The sequence below is a fragment of the Toxoplasma gondii genome, chromosome XII, assembly GCF_000006565.2.
Source record: "Toxoplasma gondii ME49 chromosome XII, whole genome shotgun sequence".
Classification (NCBI taxonomy): Eukaryota; Apicomplexa; class Conoidasida; order Eucoccidiorida; family Sarcocystidae; genus Toxoplasma; species Toxoplasma gondii.
Window position 1 is genome coordinate 3,728,695 of NC_031480.1, and position 15,963 is coordinate 3,744,657.

General features: G+C 53.4%; 3 protein-coding genes across 3 annotated transcripts; all 3 read left to right on the top strand.

Annotated features, from left to right (window-relative positions):
- Positions 1-728: 728 nt before the first annotated feature.
- Positions 729-2,127, top strand: TGME49_248180 (hypothetical protein; the record flags this gene model as incomplete). The annotated part of the gene is made up of 2 exons (XM_002367124.1): positions 729-1,244; positions 1,948-2,127. Exons 1-2 carry the CDS (start codon positions 903-905, stop codon positions 2,125-2,127), a joined length of 522 nt encoding a protein of 173 aa, XP_002367165.1. The 5' UTR covers positions 729-902.
- A 1,113-nt stretch (positions 2,128-3,240) lies between these two features.
- Positions 3,241-9,127, top strand: TGME49_248190 (hypothetical protein; the record flags this gene model as incomplete). Its single annotated transcript, XM_018780851.1, has 7 exons — positions 3,241-5,358; positions 5,983-6,048; positions 6,584-6,860; positions 7,624-7,717; positions 8,009-8,311; positions 8,650-8,830; positions 8,947-9,127. 7 exons carry the CDS (start codon positions 3,241-3,243, stop codon positions 9,061-9,063), a joined length of 3,156 nt encoding a protein of 1,051 aa, XP_018634989.1. The 3' UTR covers positions 9,064-9,127.
- Positions 9,128-10,015: 888 nt separating this feature from the next.
- Positions 10,016-15,389, top strand: TGME49_248200 (ribosomal RNA (adenine(1779)-N(6)/adenine(1780)-N(6))-dimethyltransferase, putative). The gene is made up of 5 exons (XM_002367126.2): positions 10,016-11,338; positions 11,855-12,101; positions 13,275-13,479; positions 13,763-14,111; positions 14,351-15,389. The coding sequence occupies exons 1-5, from the start codon at positions 10,723-10,725 to the stop codon at positions 14,416-14,418; spliced, it is 1,485 nt and encodes a 494-aa protein (XP_002367167.1). The 5' UTR covers positions 10,016-10,722; the 3' UTR covers positions 14,419-15,389.
- Positions 15,390-15,963: the final 574 nt, after the last annotated feature.

Here is a 15,963-nt window from a genome sequence, read left to right on the forward strand (position 1 = left end):
TTCACTTGAAGCCATCCGGAGTTTACCGTCGTGCTCTCTCTGGAAAACGCGCCGCAGACTCGCCAGACATCCCTGCAAAATGCGGCGTGTGGCCGCGCTTCTCCCGCCAGCGGCATAGTGTCTGTCGGGTGAAGTTTTCAATTTCCGCTTCCCATCGGTTCCCTTCGCTCCCATTTCCCAAGTTCAAGTCCTCAAAAGCGAGAAACGGCTTTTGCTCCTGCTTTTCGGCTCTTCTCACCTCCATAATAAAACCATTTCGCTCCTGAGAAACGAGTGTGCATCACAGCCAGCTTTGGGTGGATGTACACCCGGCTCGCGGCAACGTCGCCAGTGCACTGCCGCGGCTGTGTCTGCAAACGTGGCGTTGCTGTGGCAATTCTGCGATTGAATTAGCTTTTCTCTCCACTTTTCCTTTGCTTTTGACTGCGTTTCCTTCTGCAGTGTGAGGGAGAGTGACGCGTCGGGACAGAGTCTCTTTTCTGTCGAAGAAAACGACATTTGAGTGCGCCACCGTCCCGCTGCGACTCTCAGGGCGTGTGCAGACACACGGGAGGCGAATTTCGGTTGACGCGGCCGGCGGCTTGCGAGGCAGTGAGCCGTTGGCGGCCGCGACTTTCTCGCGTTTTATCCTCTTTCAGCGCTCCCCCTTTTTGCGGTTTCTTCTGACGTTCCTTTTATCCAAACCGGGAGGAAGGGAGACTCCGAATGGGATTCCTCAAAGAGTACAGACAACTTCTGCTGCGTTCCCTTCGCGAGAGAGAGGCGACTCTCACGCTCGGCGGCAGCTTTTCCCTCCTCCCAACGCCGCTCTGCTTCCTTCCCTTCCCCTTGACTCTTTGTTTCTACTTCCCGCGTCGCTGCCTCCTTTCTTCAGCTGATTTCTCTTCCTCTTCCTCCCCACCATGTCTTCTATTGGAAAGGCGTCTCCAGGATCCAGTCCCAAAACTTCTTCGGTTGCTGCTGCTTCCTCGCCTCCGCCCCCTTCTTCCTCGCCTTCCAGCTCTTCTTCTCCAGCTGCTTCTTCAGCGTCCTTTTCTCGTGCGAGCGTCGAGAAGGTGGTGGATTTGGCAGAACAGGCGGCAGCGGAAGCAGAAGTTGAGGCGGCGAAGGCGAGAGAAGTCGCACGGGCGGCAGGTGACGCAGCATGCAGAGCCAGTGCCGCCGCACACTTCGCTTCGCTGCAAGACGCAAAAACGGAAGAAATCATTGAGGAAACAGACCGTGTTGTCGCCGAGACCGAAAAGGTACCTCAGTCTCTCCATAAAAAATGGTATATATAAATGTATATGTAGATATGTCTTTAAACGCCAGTGTGTACCTACATTGATGCAGATATATATATATATATATAATATATATGTTATTCATACTTATGTAAACATATGCATATCTACATGTTTATGAGCACATGTATATGTATATATATATATATATATATATACGTGTGTAGTGAGGAGGAGTTGCTGTTGGGATCTGATGAGTCTGCAACTCTTCTGTCTCCGCTGAACCAAGGGCAGCCAATAGTTCTGCTGTTCGTGAGATATAATGTGCCACATAGAGGTGCCCATCCAGTGAAAGGTTTCGGTGGCTGTAGGAATCGAAAGGACGATTCTCGTAGCTGAGAAGTATGCTTGTGTATTCCGAAGGCACGTCGGACTTCCTGTTTTCAACTTTTTCTCTGACCTCTCCGATGAGGCTTGCTCGCAAGGAGTTCCTCCGTCGCGCGTTTAGTGGACAGGACAGACACTTGGATTGCTCATCCTGACTTTCGCGTTAGGTACGGTAAACGACAGTTCTCATGCACGGTATCTTCACCTGCAGGAGTGCTGCATTCCTTTCCTCATGGAAGTAGAAAATCCGAGTCACCTTGGCTCGAAGAAAAGGAAAGTAACCAGTATTGCACAATCTACGAAGGGTCCGCTTTCTTGGTGAACTTCCCTTGTTCAGGTGGTTGAGAAGGCAGAGGCGGCCGCCCACGCAGCAGACGTCGAAGCAGCAGAGGCCGAGAAACTTGCAGGAGAAATTGAAGAAGATCTGGCAGCGCGTAGAGAGGATCTGAGGTCGGGAGTGCCTTCGCCGCTGCCTTTCCAAGACGAAAAACTGCGTAAAGGCATGCCGGGAAAGTAGCAAGCCGGTTCCACGCATGCAGAGACGCTCGGGTATACGTACAGCTGAGCTGGCCCTGCAGAGCGTGCGGGGGGTGTGGGGGCATGCCTGCCTCCCTGGCGAGGTGCCAGTCCACTGGAAGATGCTCGCCGGTAACTGCCGGGAACCGCGCGAAGCAGGACAGATGGAGAAAGCGATAGATGGCTGGAAAGAGGAGAAAGTCGTTCTTCTCTTCAAAGAGGACGTGGTAACGCGGACAAGCCTGAGAGTGAGACGGGCAACTGGATCTGCGTGGAGAGGCGGCCGCGTCGATCCGTGAAGGCAACGCGATGCGTTCGAGCGTCCGTTTATATGCGTGTATATGCACTCTGATCTGGCTCCGCAGATTGGTTGACGTATTCGAGTGCGCGCTAACACAAGGGATTATCCCTTCGTGTCGGGGGAAGGCGCAGGACCCCTGTGGATTTGTAGGTTTCTCCGCAGTTACTCTCGATTCGCCAAGCCTTTGTCTTTTATACACGGATGCATGCCCTTTGCAGGCAGTGTCGCTTTATTCCTTTGCAGCTTGCGAGTTTTCTCCTTTAATTTCACTCATGAATTTATACATCTGTCTACGTGAACTAGAGAGTTGTGTGTCGATGCTCGTGTGTGCTCAAACTCCTGCACCCGCCGAGGTAGGTGTCTCCGAGAGGGCACCAGCCTCAGAGAAGGGCCAGGCGGTCGCGGCTCTTTTCCGCGTTTCTTCTTCCTGCTCGAGAGTCGAGGTTGCCCGGAGTCTCTCTCTAGAAGCGGAGAACGCAGAAGCAACTGCGTCTTGTTCTCGAGTTCAGAGACACGCGTCGCTGCCAGCGAGGGGAGAGCGGAGAAGCGACAGACGGACGAGGAGGGAATAACGCGAACTCCGGAGGGGAGATCGTCTCTGGAGAGAGGAGGTGTCGACAGGCTCTGGAGGGGGCGCTTTTCCCTCAGGACTTCGGACGCAAGACGAATCTGGGCCACCGAAGAGACTTTCGCGGAAAGCGAGCGTTCTTTGCGAACACCGACGAGCCGCGCGCGAACGGCTATTCAGATGCCTGGGGAGGAGATCGAGGACCTTGACGCTGAGCGGTGAAGAGACGGGAGTGGAAATTCACAATGGACGCGCGAGATTTTGACGCAAGTCGCGGGATGGCGGTCGGCGGGGAACACCTGGGGAAGGTCCGACGCAAAGAAAGACCTCGAAGTTTCAGAGACAGAAACTATCCAGGAGGAACGCACGCGAAACCGCACTCGACACACGCGGCTGCAGAGACACCGGGGAAAGACAGTGGCGGAGAACTCGGCAGAGAGAGCGAGAGGAAAAGAATATCCGGGATGCGCAGGCAGCAGGAAGAAGGAAGACAGGGAGGAAACGCCACGGGCGACAGAGGCGAGCGAGGAAAGGCGAGAGGAGGAGACAGAGGAGAAGGAGCAAGGAGAGACAGAGAGAGCGATGGAAGGGAGAACGATGGCGACGGACGCATTTTAAGTGGGCAGCCATCCCCATTGTTTGAAGAGAGGAGGACAGCAAAGAAGGAAGGGAGGAAGAAGGCGAGCCTGAACAAGGACGCGACGGGTGCCGGCAGCAGTGTGTCACTGGGGATCTACTTTGCAGCCGCAGGCCTGATGACGGGGACGCAGAACTCGAGGAGAGACAGACGGGCGACTCACGCTGCCACGACTTCTTTTTCGCTCTCTCCTGAACCGCCCGTTCTCTCGTCCGCGGCCTTTCCATCTTTGCACGTTGCGAATCAAAAGACAGATCGAGCGAAGCAAACGCGTCCGTTGCATGCGCGGCTCCAGAGCGACGCGACACGCGCGGCAGGTCTCTCGCAGGCGCAAGACAAGGAACCTGAACGAGACGCGAGAGCCAACGAAGAGTGCGAGAACGGTGAAGACGGAGAGCGAGGTGTGCGGGGAGGACCGGCGGAGAGAGAGGGAGGCGCTACGCGACCGCGCAGAGGCGCAAGAGGTCCAGGAGGGAGGGCAGACGCTGAGAGAGCAGAACGCAGAGAGCGTCGAACTCCGTCGGGCGCTGCGCCTTCACAATCCTGTTCTGGAGTGCATTCGGTGAAACCGAAGAACGACATGCCCGATTCCGCCGGCTGGCTCCGGGGCCCGCAGCGGCGAGACCGCGAGACCCTCCGGTGTACGTACACCCCAGAAAACCGCGACGATACGTTGCGCCGGGACCTGCGACTGCTCCGTCACCAGTTTCACTCTGCGCAGCGCGAGTTCCGAACAGCGAGTGCGAAGGACGACGGGGATGAGAGTTCGCGTCTGCGGGAGACGGCGGGAGGCGAGGCGGGAGGCGAGGCGGTCGGGGAAGAAGGCGGAGAAAGGTTCGACGGTGATCCGAGGCGCTCGCTGGATCCGAGACGCCTGAAGTATCGAGGGCGGCGAATTCAGGCGCGTGGCCGACGGTCGGACGTCAAGGCGAAGATGCTGCTGGAGAGGGAACTGCGGAAAGAAATGTTCACAGGTCAAGAACAGCTGAAGCTTCTTGAGGCGACGAGCAGAGGAAGAAGAAATGAAGAGCGAGAGGATGATGACGGGAGCAAAGAAGACGAGGAAACGCGGGAGCAAGGAAGGACGTCTGAGGAACTCGGAGTCGAGGACGAAGCTGAGGACGTAGCGTACAATGCGTGCGAAGGCCGCCAGGCGTTGGAAGCACCAGCGAACTCGGAGAGTGCCACCGATGATATCGCTGACACCCGCAGAGAAGAAAGTAGGACCCCGGAGGAGAACGAAGCCGCCGACGCGAGGCCGAAGGGAGAACAGCCAGACAAGCGCGAGGCAGAGGAGAGAGAAAAGCAAAACCTGCGCAAAGGCGACAGGTTAGCAGAGGAAGCAGACAGAGATGAGGGAGGTCGGGAAGAAGAGAAAGAAGCGAGACGGGAGGGACAGGAAGGGCAACAAGGAAAGAAAGATGAAGAAGATCGACTCCGAGAGCAGCTGAGGCGAAGTGAAGATGTCCGGCGATATGAGCTCTGCAAACACTATTCATCTCTGAAGAGGCGAGAGAAAGAACGGTTCCTCGCCTCCGTTTCATCTCCCTTTCCACTTTCTGCTTCTTCATCCTCGGCGCCTGGCGGCCTCCAGTGTCTCTCTGCGTCTGCGGAGGCCGCCAAGGATGCCACGGAGGACGCAGGCGAAGACGAGAAACGCAGAGACGCTCACACGTCTCATCGGACAGTCTCCACTCCGCAGTTTGTAGCGCACTACGTCGACATGGTGAGTCATGCCAAGAGTAGTGTCTCTCTTCGCTGCTTCGGCGGACGTCTTTGTCTTCTCCGTCCATAGGGCGAACTGAAGGCTGCGAAGAGAAGCGGACGGCATGCGGCAGCAGAGGGAACAAGAGAAAGACACGAGGGAGGCGAGAAGAGCAGCCCGGGATTTGGAGCTTGTGTCGGTTTACGAAAAACCTCCCCACGCGCACCTGCGCGGTGTCTGGCGTCTGCGGGTCTCGCGTGTACATGAAGCTTGACTTTCGTTCACGCTCCCCTGTCAAACTCGCGGTTTTCTCTTTTTGCGTGTCTCTCCAACATGCGGCTCTAAAGGGAAACGTTTGGTGGTGTGGGTCCTCCTCTGCTGTTTCGACGCTGTCGGAGATTCCTCTCTCTGCCCTCGCTACCTCTCTGCTGTATGAGGTTTGTGTCTTTGTCTTCTCGTTCCGTGCCAGTCTGCTCTGGCGGCAGATACATCGGTGTTTCCGTCTCTCCTGTTCCTGTTCGTCTGCCCGTTGCTCCTTCGTTTTTCTTCTCAGCGCCGAGCGCGGTCAGCAGAAAACGATTATCAAATTGGTGAATCAACATTGGCATTTGCGTTTTCCTCTCTCTCGCTTCTCGCCTTCTCCAGGTGACGGGCGAAGACGACTGGGAGTCTGCGCTCAGCGACTTCCTCGTCAACCTCCATCGCCTCCAAGTAATGTTCTTCGAATCTTCACATCTCTCCAAGTCGCTTGCATTTTCTCCCCTCCTTACATAGTTTTTTCTGAGTCTTATCCCTACGCAAACGCCGCCGCGATTTCTTCATGTGAACGCAAATCTCCGTCTTTCAAACTCGAGCCTGCCTATATATATATATATATAATAATATATATATATATATATATATGAGTATCCGCGCCCATGTGGAGGTACATCTGCATTCGCGAATATGGGGATTCTCTCGAGGTGTTTGTGTGCTCCTGTATATCTGAGTGCATATCTTTGCATGTATGTATGATGTGATGAACTAGATAGAACTACGTGCCTCTCTGCCCCATATATAAAAACATGTCGATGTAATTGGAAACACGCTGTACAGTGTTTATCTGCTTCTCTCTCTGTGTAGGTATACTAGGGACATAGGGGCGAGAGTCTCGGTGCGGCAGGACAGACACAGCGCACGATGAGGCAGGAATTCAGTTTTCTGCTTTTTAAAGGAGCTCCTTTGTGACACACTGCATGCGCTTCAGGTTCGCTTGTTGACAAAGGCGCCGCAGAAACAAGCAACTCAGCGTCGCTTCGTGCTAGGTCTGAAGGCCGCCCTAGTCGCTCTCAGTGCGAGGAAGAGAGTCCAACGAGAAGCCGCCAAGTCAGAAAAAGAGGAGACAGACGTGGAGAAAAAAGAAAGGGACAGCGAATCGAGAGAAAGGGAAGAAGAATCAGAAGACGAAGAAGAAAATATGGAGAAGAAGAGAACGCCAAAGCTTATTGTCCTCGCGGCGAACTGCGAACCGACAGTGTCCGAAGGCAAGCGCGAAAGAACATTTTTTATGGGAGATACAGATATAGTGCTTTCAGTATTGCAGTGATAATGCTGTTTTCCTCTTTCCTTTTTCTGCATGCATTCGCCTTCGTGCCGTGTTTCTGTCGCTCTAGTTTCTTGTCACCGAAATCACACGTTTTCAAGAAACGGCTTGTTCTGTGTCGTGACCGGCGCAGATGGCTCCTCCCTCTCGTCGTTCCGCGTATCGTTCCCTTTGTTCCCTCTTTCGCTTAGAGAGCGCGTTGAATGCCTGTGCCCTCGTACATAACCTCAATAACTACATACTCATACGTGCATGCATATATATATATATATATATATATACGTATGTATATTTGTGCGTATTTGTCTGTATATGCCTATATCCGTATACGCATATCTCTGCAGCTTTGTCCCACTGGGTACGCACTGCGTGTTCGTCCATATAAAAAGCCGCTATGCGTATGCGCATGTGGCGGTGTTCACTGTTTTTTACGTTTATTTGTCGAGAGTGAAGCGATCCGCGCAAAAGAGCATGGAAGTTCCGCATGCAGCGACGCAGAGGAGGTAGCGTGTGTGTTTCTTTGTCGCTGTATCTCCTTGCTGTCATTGCTGGATATATTTGTCTCTGCTATTCCCTCTTCGGCGTTTTTGTGGGTTCACGAAGTGACGTTTTCTTTCCTCGTTGCTTTGTGTTCGCCTTCTCCCCCAGCTTCGGTTTTATTTTCTCCTGCTTTTTGGAAATTCACACTTCTCGCCTGTCTGCAGGAGGGCTCTCTGACCTGATCCAACGCGTGTTGGCCGCGGCGCGGGCGAAAGGCGTTCCCGTCGTCTTCTGCGCCTCTCGGAATCGAATGAAAAAGTCGGTAGAGAAATAAACACACCGAACGGGTGCTGCATAAACTGAAAATCAGCACGACCTCTTCTCAATCGCTTCATATATATATATATATATACATACATACATACATACTTGTCTAAGCATGCATGGGCATATTCGGCTGTATCCTTGATCACACATACGCAAGGATGTATGCGTGCATTCACCTCCACAAGCATGTATACATATATACACCCATACATGCATGTATATATATATATATATATATTTGTGAAGAATGCGTGAAGAAAGAGACTTCTTTCGTTTCTTCAGAGCTGTGGGCAGTACGATGAGGCAGAGTTGCGTGACGGTGAAGAACGACGCCGGCGTGGAACGACAGCTGAAGAATCTGCTTCTGCTCGCGGAGACGAAGAGAAGAAAATGGAGAGAACTGCATGCGCCCGCAAATGGGGAGGCAGACGCACCGAGTCCCCGGACAGAGGAGAATGAGACTGTGAAGAGGACGAATAAAAGAGAATGCGAAGTGAAGTCGAAGTCCGGGGAAGGTGGAAAAGAAAGTTCACCTCTAGTGGATGCTGTGTCAAGGCGAATGCGCCAGACTCGTCTCCGCGCTTGGTACGGAAAAAACCGAAAAGAGTGAGATCGAAACGGCTTGAATGTGAGAGAAGAAAAGCGACTGAAGAAGTAACGAAATATGCTTTGTTTCTGACGACGAGCAGCATAAGAGAATTAGGGATTTTCCTTTTTCCCCTTGCAGGGAATAGGCGATCGTCACTTAAATCAGAAGGGCGATGGCGTCGGGCGCCTGAGATCAGGGCCGCTTTGAATTGAGACAGGAACAGAAAAAGACGCAACTTCCGGTTCGAGACGAACGAAGAGAAGCTTTCGTGTCTCCCTTCTCTCCGTCGTGAAAGACACCCGCTGCAGGTGTGTCGCTTTCTTTCATTCGCCAGGTGCCGAAAACGCGGCGGTCACTCACCAGCTGTACGTACACCGCAGGTCGCTCTCCTGCGTAGGAGTCGGGTTCTGTGGATCTGTGTTTCCACGAGGCAAGAGGAAGTCTCGTTCTTGTTCGAGGAGAGGCACTCTATCTTCTCTCGTATGGGCGGGACGTTGAAATCTCGCATCCATGGGGTATGTAAATCACGTTTAAAGTGTGAAAGTGAAGGGGAAGAAAACGTAGAGCAACACAGAGATCTACGCTCCGAGATGGGATGCAGCTCTGCGTGCTCTTTCTCTCTCTGCGGTAGAACGCTGGAGGCGTCTATACACCTGAGCCGGGTCGCGGGAGAGGCGCTGAAGGCGCGAGTCTCAAACGTCTGTCTGTGTTGGAGTCGAAAGTCAAACGAAGCAGCATACTGGAATGAGTCTTGCAAACAACTTCAAGTGTGAATGATTTTCTTTCACAAACGATAACAACTAGTGTCGGCGATCGGCTCTTCTGTCGGAAGACGCGTGCTAACTTCCACATTGCTGCTGTGATGTACGAACACCAGCCCACGCGGTGTACAGACGCCTCATTCACACGCTACTTAGGAGTACAAGAGTGGCTATGTGAATATGCACCCATAACCGTCTCTTTCTCCAGATATATATATATATATATATATATATGTTTATATACGCACATAAGCATTTCGGAACGGCACCGTATGGCCAATTTTGTCGCTACGAGGGTTTTATCGAATGCAGCGAATTATGGCATCTTTCAAAGGCGAGAAGTGTCAGGTATCTCCTATACATCTTCGCTGTCGAGCGCTTGCATCTGAGTTTCAGCCTGACGAAAGTCCGATCTGGCACCTACGCGAACGGGGAACGCAAATGCTGACCGCGCTGGCTGCCACCACGGCTATTTTAGGTGAACATACACCTCAGACCTCGTGACAAAGCCATGCCTCTATGCTGTCTATGTCCAGAAGACGCACTTTCACGGACGACTGCTTGTCGTAGCTCTGCGGCAGTCTAGTCTCGAGATCCGCGAGACAAGCGCCGCCCCGTCTCCGCTCTGTATGTGCACCCGGGCGACGATAAGTGGAATTCGAGCGAGAAGACAGAGAAACGCGTAGACGCAGTGTGTTGACACTGCAAGTGGTCGATGTGACGACAAGAAGAATTAAGTTGAACTGGATTTTTTTTTCAAAAAGTCTTTGAGTCTGCCCGTCAGTACCAGAACCCCTCTCCTTCGATTTCGCCCGAATCGGCCGCTGGCTGCATGCGTATGCTGGAACGCTCGCCGCAGCTTTCTCTTTTGCTCTCCAACTGATTTACGCCGCGTGCTACATCTGCCCAGTTCTCTTTCTGTTTAAGTCCTCCAAGTGTAATTTTAGACGTTGGCCCTGCGATCATGTCAACGGAACTTCGCCTGCAGTCTCTTCTTTCCGCGAGCTTAGGGCCCCACATGAAGAGGGTCTTGAGAAATTTTACAATTTAGCTTGGCGCTGGAGCGGCCGCAACACCGTGGTTTGTAAATAAAGTTTCCTTTTCTGGTTTTCTTTCATTGAAAAACGAACTTCTTGCTTTTTCGTTTCCCCGCGCGAACTCCGCATTTGCGGTCAACTCTGCAGAGAAGCGTTCATCCAAGCTGACGACTTGAAAATAGTTGCTCGCTCCTGCTTTCTTCTGCCTCCAATCACATTCCACGAAGAACGTGTCAAATCTCTCCCACAAACGGCCTTGTTTCGGGCTACGGGAGAGCTTCGAACTCCTCTGCTGTCTTCGGCGGAACGTCGTCGATCGTGAGTGGCTCGGGCGGTTCCCGGTGACTGTTGCAAGGGCGTGAGGAGACACCACTTCGTGGACGTTTTTACCTGGAATAAGTCGAGCTGTATCCGGAGCTTGATTGCCTCTTTTACGCGTCTCCGAGCTTGCCTCTTTCCGACCGCACGAGGAGCAGGGAAGACTGCAGAGTGCAGACTCTCAGTCGTCACGAACTTGGAGCTCGCCTCTCTGTGTCTACTCCCTCTCAAAACCGCTCTGCCGAACCGCAGAGGGAAACGGCAACTGTCGGGGTTGTGCACTGAGTGAGAATGCCCCTGGCGTGTCTTCTTTCGTCGCTCTCCGCCGTGCCACACCGCTTGATCCGAGGTTCTCAGGTGTACGTACAACACCCGGAAGTTACTTCCCTCGGACCGGCGTGGCCGGTTCTGACCGGAGTCTCTTTTCGCGCACTTGTGTGTCCTTCTGCTGTCTTCTCTCGCTTCCTCTCTCCGTCCTTGCTTCGCTTGTCTGCGTCTCCGTTCTCGTGTCGCTTTTCTTCTTTTCCCTGCCTCTGTGTTTCCGGGCAGGCGCCCACTGGTCGCCTTCCCCCTGCTGTGCGTTTCCCGCCCTCAGCTGTCTGCTGTTTTCCTGGCGCGCAGCCGCATTCGACGCTCTCTGCAACGGTCGCGATGGCTTGGCGCAACTCAAAAACGGGGAAGGCCCGTAGCGGTCCCTTCAGTCGACCAGTCGCCACCGTCGCGACTGCGAATCGTCAGCCGAAGCGCGCAGGAAATGCGCTGAGTGGTGTGCCCTTGCCGCCCACGATGGGCTTGCCTCTGCAGAAGAAGTTTGGCCAGCACTTGCTGAAAAACCAGGCAGTTCTGGATAAAATCGTGCAAGCAGCCGACATCCGCTCCTCGGACACCGTCCTCGAAATCGGACCTGGTAAGCGCAAAACGAAATCGGCTTCTCACGCCTCCACACAGCAGCTGTGGTGTGCCGCAGACAGTTCAGAAAGCGTGTCTCGGTTGAGGGAGAGTCCCGTCGACTCCTGGGCGCACAGCTGTGAACTCTGAGACTCGGAGAGCGGCCATGCTCTCCAGAGGGTGGGGGAGACTTGACGAGGCACTCGATGTTGTCCAAGTCGGCTGGAAAGCGTCCTGAAAGTTGCCTTGTGGTGAGACCGGTTGTATACACAATGCGCTGCGTCTTTGGCACGCTCCCCTGACGACGTCGCGGCGAGACTGGTCAGACATCTGCACTGGAACTGTGTCTCTCGCGCTTTACGCGAGACTGTGTGAACGGTCGAAAAAGCCTTGCCTTGCTGCTCCGTATAGCGTGTCTGGACTTGGCAACTCCCTGGGATGGAGAGTGAGCGGCCCTGAGCGTGAGCCGACAGCGCGCGTTTCAGCCGCACACACAGACACTCTCCGCGCAGCCGTCCTGCTTCTCTGTCTGCAGGCACAGGTAACTTGACAATGCGCCTGCTGCCCGTCGCGCGCGAAGTGGTCGCTCTCGACGTCGACGCGCGTATGGTTAACGAGGTGAAGAAGAGAGCAATAAGCAACGGGTTTATGAATCTGGCTGTCCGGCATGGAGACGCACTTCGCTCCGACTTGGGCGTCTTCGATGTCTGTGCCGCGAACCTTCCATACCAAATTTCATCGCACTTTCTTCTTCGTCTTCTCGCACACCGACCGCCTTTCAGGCAAGTCTGGGAGCACAGAAGCACAGGACCCGAGGACGAGTCCTTCTTCAACTGACTCTGTGAACGCTCGGTCGACCTCTTGACCCTCTCAATGCCGCCTCTGTCGTCCTCGGGTGGATGAACCACCGTGGGAACAAATGCGTTCCTGGAGAGCCCAGTCCAGTCGTCACAAGCCTCCTTTCTGCACTGTCAAATGTAGTGTTTATCCGCGACGCCTCGTCCTCACGGCAAACGCGGCTCTCGGCGAAGACACTGACAACGGTTTTCCCCGAATTCTCATGCGTAGCAGCTGCGTACCGTGAAGAGACAACTGTCACCTCGTGGCGGTTGTATCGCTGTCCGTGCGTCTCTAGGGTATGGTGTGACTTGGGAGGCAGTTTCGCAGGTGACTCAGTATACCGTCTCCATGCATGTATATATATATATATATATATATACTCCAATGCATATTTACAGATACAAACGTTTGCATGCATGTGCGTGTGTGTACTAGCGTGTGCGTGGTTTGCGAGCAAGCGGGAACTTGTGGCACGGCGTGTTCCATCGGTAACTTCGAAAGTGACGTTTATCAGCAAAGCTTTTCTGTGGCGCCCCCATCGCTGTGAGCCACGTGGCGGGATGATTAATGGCTCGATAAAAAGAGGCCTAAAATTGAAACAGTCTGACGACGCCAGCCCGAGAGGGAGGTGTCTTCTGATGGTGCGCAGGGGTTATGACCGCCCGCGAATGTGGCTGCTTTCCGAAATAGACACAGACCCGTTGTACGTACACCCGGGTTTTCAGCCTCTTTTCGCCGTGGATAGGGACGGCTTTTCCGTGGGACTTCCAAGGCAAGGCTCGCGCGTCGTCTTCTCGAGTTCCGATGGCTTGTGTCGTTCTTTTCCATCAGCAGGAAATCCAAGACCAATCATGGCCTATAAAAAGCCTGAATGTTTCCTTGACAGTTAGCCGCAAAAACGTATACAGTTGTCCAAGTTGTGCTCATTTCTCCCTATGATCGACGCAGTGTCTGGGTTGCTTTTCTACACTTCTTCATCTGGAATGCTTGTCGTGAAGAGGAGGAACAACGCGGGCTCATAGGAGGCGCATGCGACCTCGTGTTCAGTGTGTTTCCGCCGTTGCAGGGTGACAGACGCGTACTCTAACTCTGCCTATCTGCCTGGTCTTCTTCAGGTGCGCCGTGCTCATGTTCCAGAAGGAGTTTGGGGAGCGACTCATGGCTCAGCCGGGAGACAAGAACTACTGTCGACTGGCGGCGAACGTCAGCCTGTTTTGTACAGTCCAGCGGGTGTGCAAAGTCGACGCCAAGCATTTCACGCCGCCTCCCAAAGTCGACTCGGTCGTGGTCAAAGTCGTTCCGCGACCCAATCTCATCGATGTGAGTTTCGTCTCGCAACCAGGAGAAACATTGGCGCTCGAGGAAAAGAAATAGAAGAATGCGCGTGTCTCCAGAGCTCTTGCCGTTTCTTCCAACGCCTAGCAATGGCTTTCCCTCCGGGTGACTCGTGTTCTTATCTTGTCTGCGTGTTTTCCATGCTCTGCTGGGTCTTTCGTGGTTCATGGTTGACAAGAGAGTTGGATTTCACTGAGAGACACTGTCGCACGACACGCGGTTTGCACTCCTTGTTTCACACGTTTCTGCTGTTCCTGCGTTGCATCAGGTCGACTTCAAGGAGTGGGATGGACTGATGCGCATTTGTTTCGGACGCAAGAACCGAACACTGCATGCGTTGTTTCGCCGCGCATCGATTCTGTCGATGCTCGAAGCGAACTACAAAACGTGGTGCACCCTGAACAAGTGCGCCCCCACTTCGCAGCCTTTCCGGGAGTTCTGCTTAGGCGTCCTCAGTGCGACTGGCTTGGGCGACCGGCGAAGTGTCACCATCGACATCGACACGTACTTCTCTCTCCTTCTCGCCTTCAACAAAAAGGGAATCCACTTCGTCAACGTAGCCAACTTGCCTGCAGGGGAAAAACCCGGAAGCGGGGCGCCAGGAAACTCCATGGCTGGTGAGTGTTTCGCTGTCAAGCAGCCTCTTGGACACGGAACAGAACGGGGACCCGCAGATTTGCCAAATGCTTTAGCTCTTGCACTCGGTGGCTGCGAGCCAGTTTGTCGTGGGAATGGCCGAGGCGCCGACACGGGGATGTGGCTTCTTCCTGTCCGAGTCAGGTGCTGTCAAACGTCTCGTGCCGGAACGTGCATGCGAAAATGAACGTTTCTATTCGCTTCTGTGAGGCGCGTTCAGGCACTGATGAGAACTTCTTCTACGACGACGATGAGAAGGACAAGGGTGATGATGACGAAGATATGTGAGTTGCGTAGACACCCACGGTACCAGCGCTTCTGCCACTCTGCTACCTCACTACCATTCTGGGTTCGCTTTTTCTTCTGCCCTCTACTTTTCTTTCTGTGTCGATGGTCTTGGCTTTCCCGCCGTGTGTGAGTATTCCAACAGTCGAGGAAGCGGGCGCATCCTCCTTCCCTAGTTTTGCCAGTCTGTCTACTGTGTACCGTGGCAGTTACGTGAATGTGGACGGAATACGAAATCCAACAGGGAGACTTTTGAAACACGCTTTTTCGCTGAGTGAGGCACAGCCGTGACCTTTCAGTTTCCGCCGCGCTACTACTAGAGGCACAGGAAAGGCTGGTTTCCGTTCGAGTCATCTGCAAAGGTGCAACGTCGTGCAGACCTCGGGTGAAACCCAACTGAGTTTTCGTCGTTGCCGAAGCGGGTTAGCGTTGGAAATCTTACTCTTGTCGACCAGCGGTATTGCGCGCCACCGTTATTGTTCTTTTCCGGGTTACATTATAAAAGCGTGAGTCACTCGTAGTGGCGGTGACAGCGAGCGTGCACATTCATGAGTTTTAAAGTGGTCGAGCGGCATCTCCACATCCGGACGAATACGCATGATCACTCAAATATCAGCCGTCTACATGGCAACTGTTTGATACGCAGTGCTCTCCGGAACACGACATTCAGATATAACTGTACTACATAGACGTATATCAGTACAAAGATGAATAGGTGTGAATATATGAAGATGTGTACGCAGTGTACCAGAGTGGAGTCCTCGTTAAGTCAACGGGATGGCTCGCAGCTGATTGCACATCTACGGTATGTTCGATATCGACGGTGCGCGGCACGCCTGTCGGCCTCCGCCATGCGTAGTCAGCTTTTCTGGATAGTGTATCTGTGGAAATGAGAGTTGAGATGCCCCGATTGGTAAGTCATGATCACATTTACCTGCAGGTCGTTCGGACAAAACCAATGGTGAATACGTTGCCTTTTTTTTAGCAGCAGGTTTCCACTGCAATCTTAGTCGTGAACGGTTGAATATATCGAGGCACAAAAAGGTAGCAAGCATCAGGTGTGCAGGGAGAGAAGCAACTAATTGTGAATCCGTCGGGTGAAAGCCATTCTCCTTGCAAGGGAGTGGAGATGAATAACCGGCTCCCAGTTCGTAAGAAGAAATTTCAGTGACGCACCGCAACCGCTACTACACCCGAACACCGTGCACCGTGGGGGTACCCCCGCCGGGGAAAGCGAAAAATTCATTTTACTCACAAGAGAGATATCGATTCTTGCAGCTTGTAGCTGTCCGTTTCCACTGTCTCCTCATGTGAATGTTAATACCCCATACCAGAGGAATTGGCAGACCTGCCGTTTCTCAGTATTAGTCAAAAACTGCTACACCGTTAGGCTTGGGTGTCGTCCGCGTAACCGATTCACCCATCCAAATGGAAGACAAGCCGTGACGAGCCACTCGTAAAACATTTGGAGATGGTATTGCAGGCGCAGCGTGTCACATCTGTGCAGCTGTCTTCAGCAGTGGCGGCTGGGAACTCGCATCTATAAAA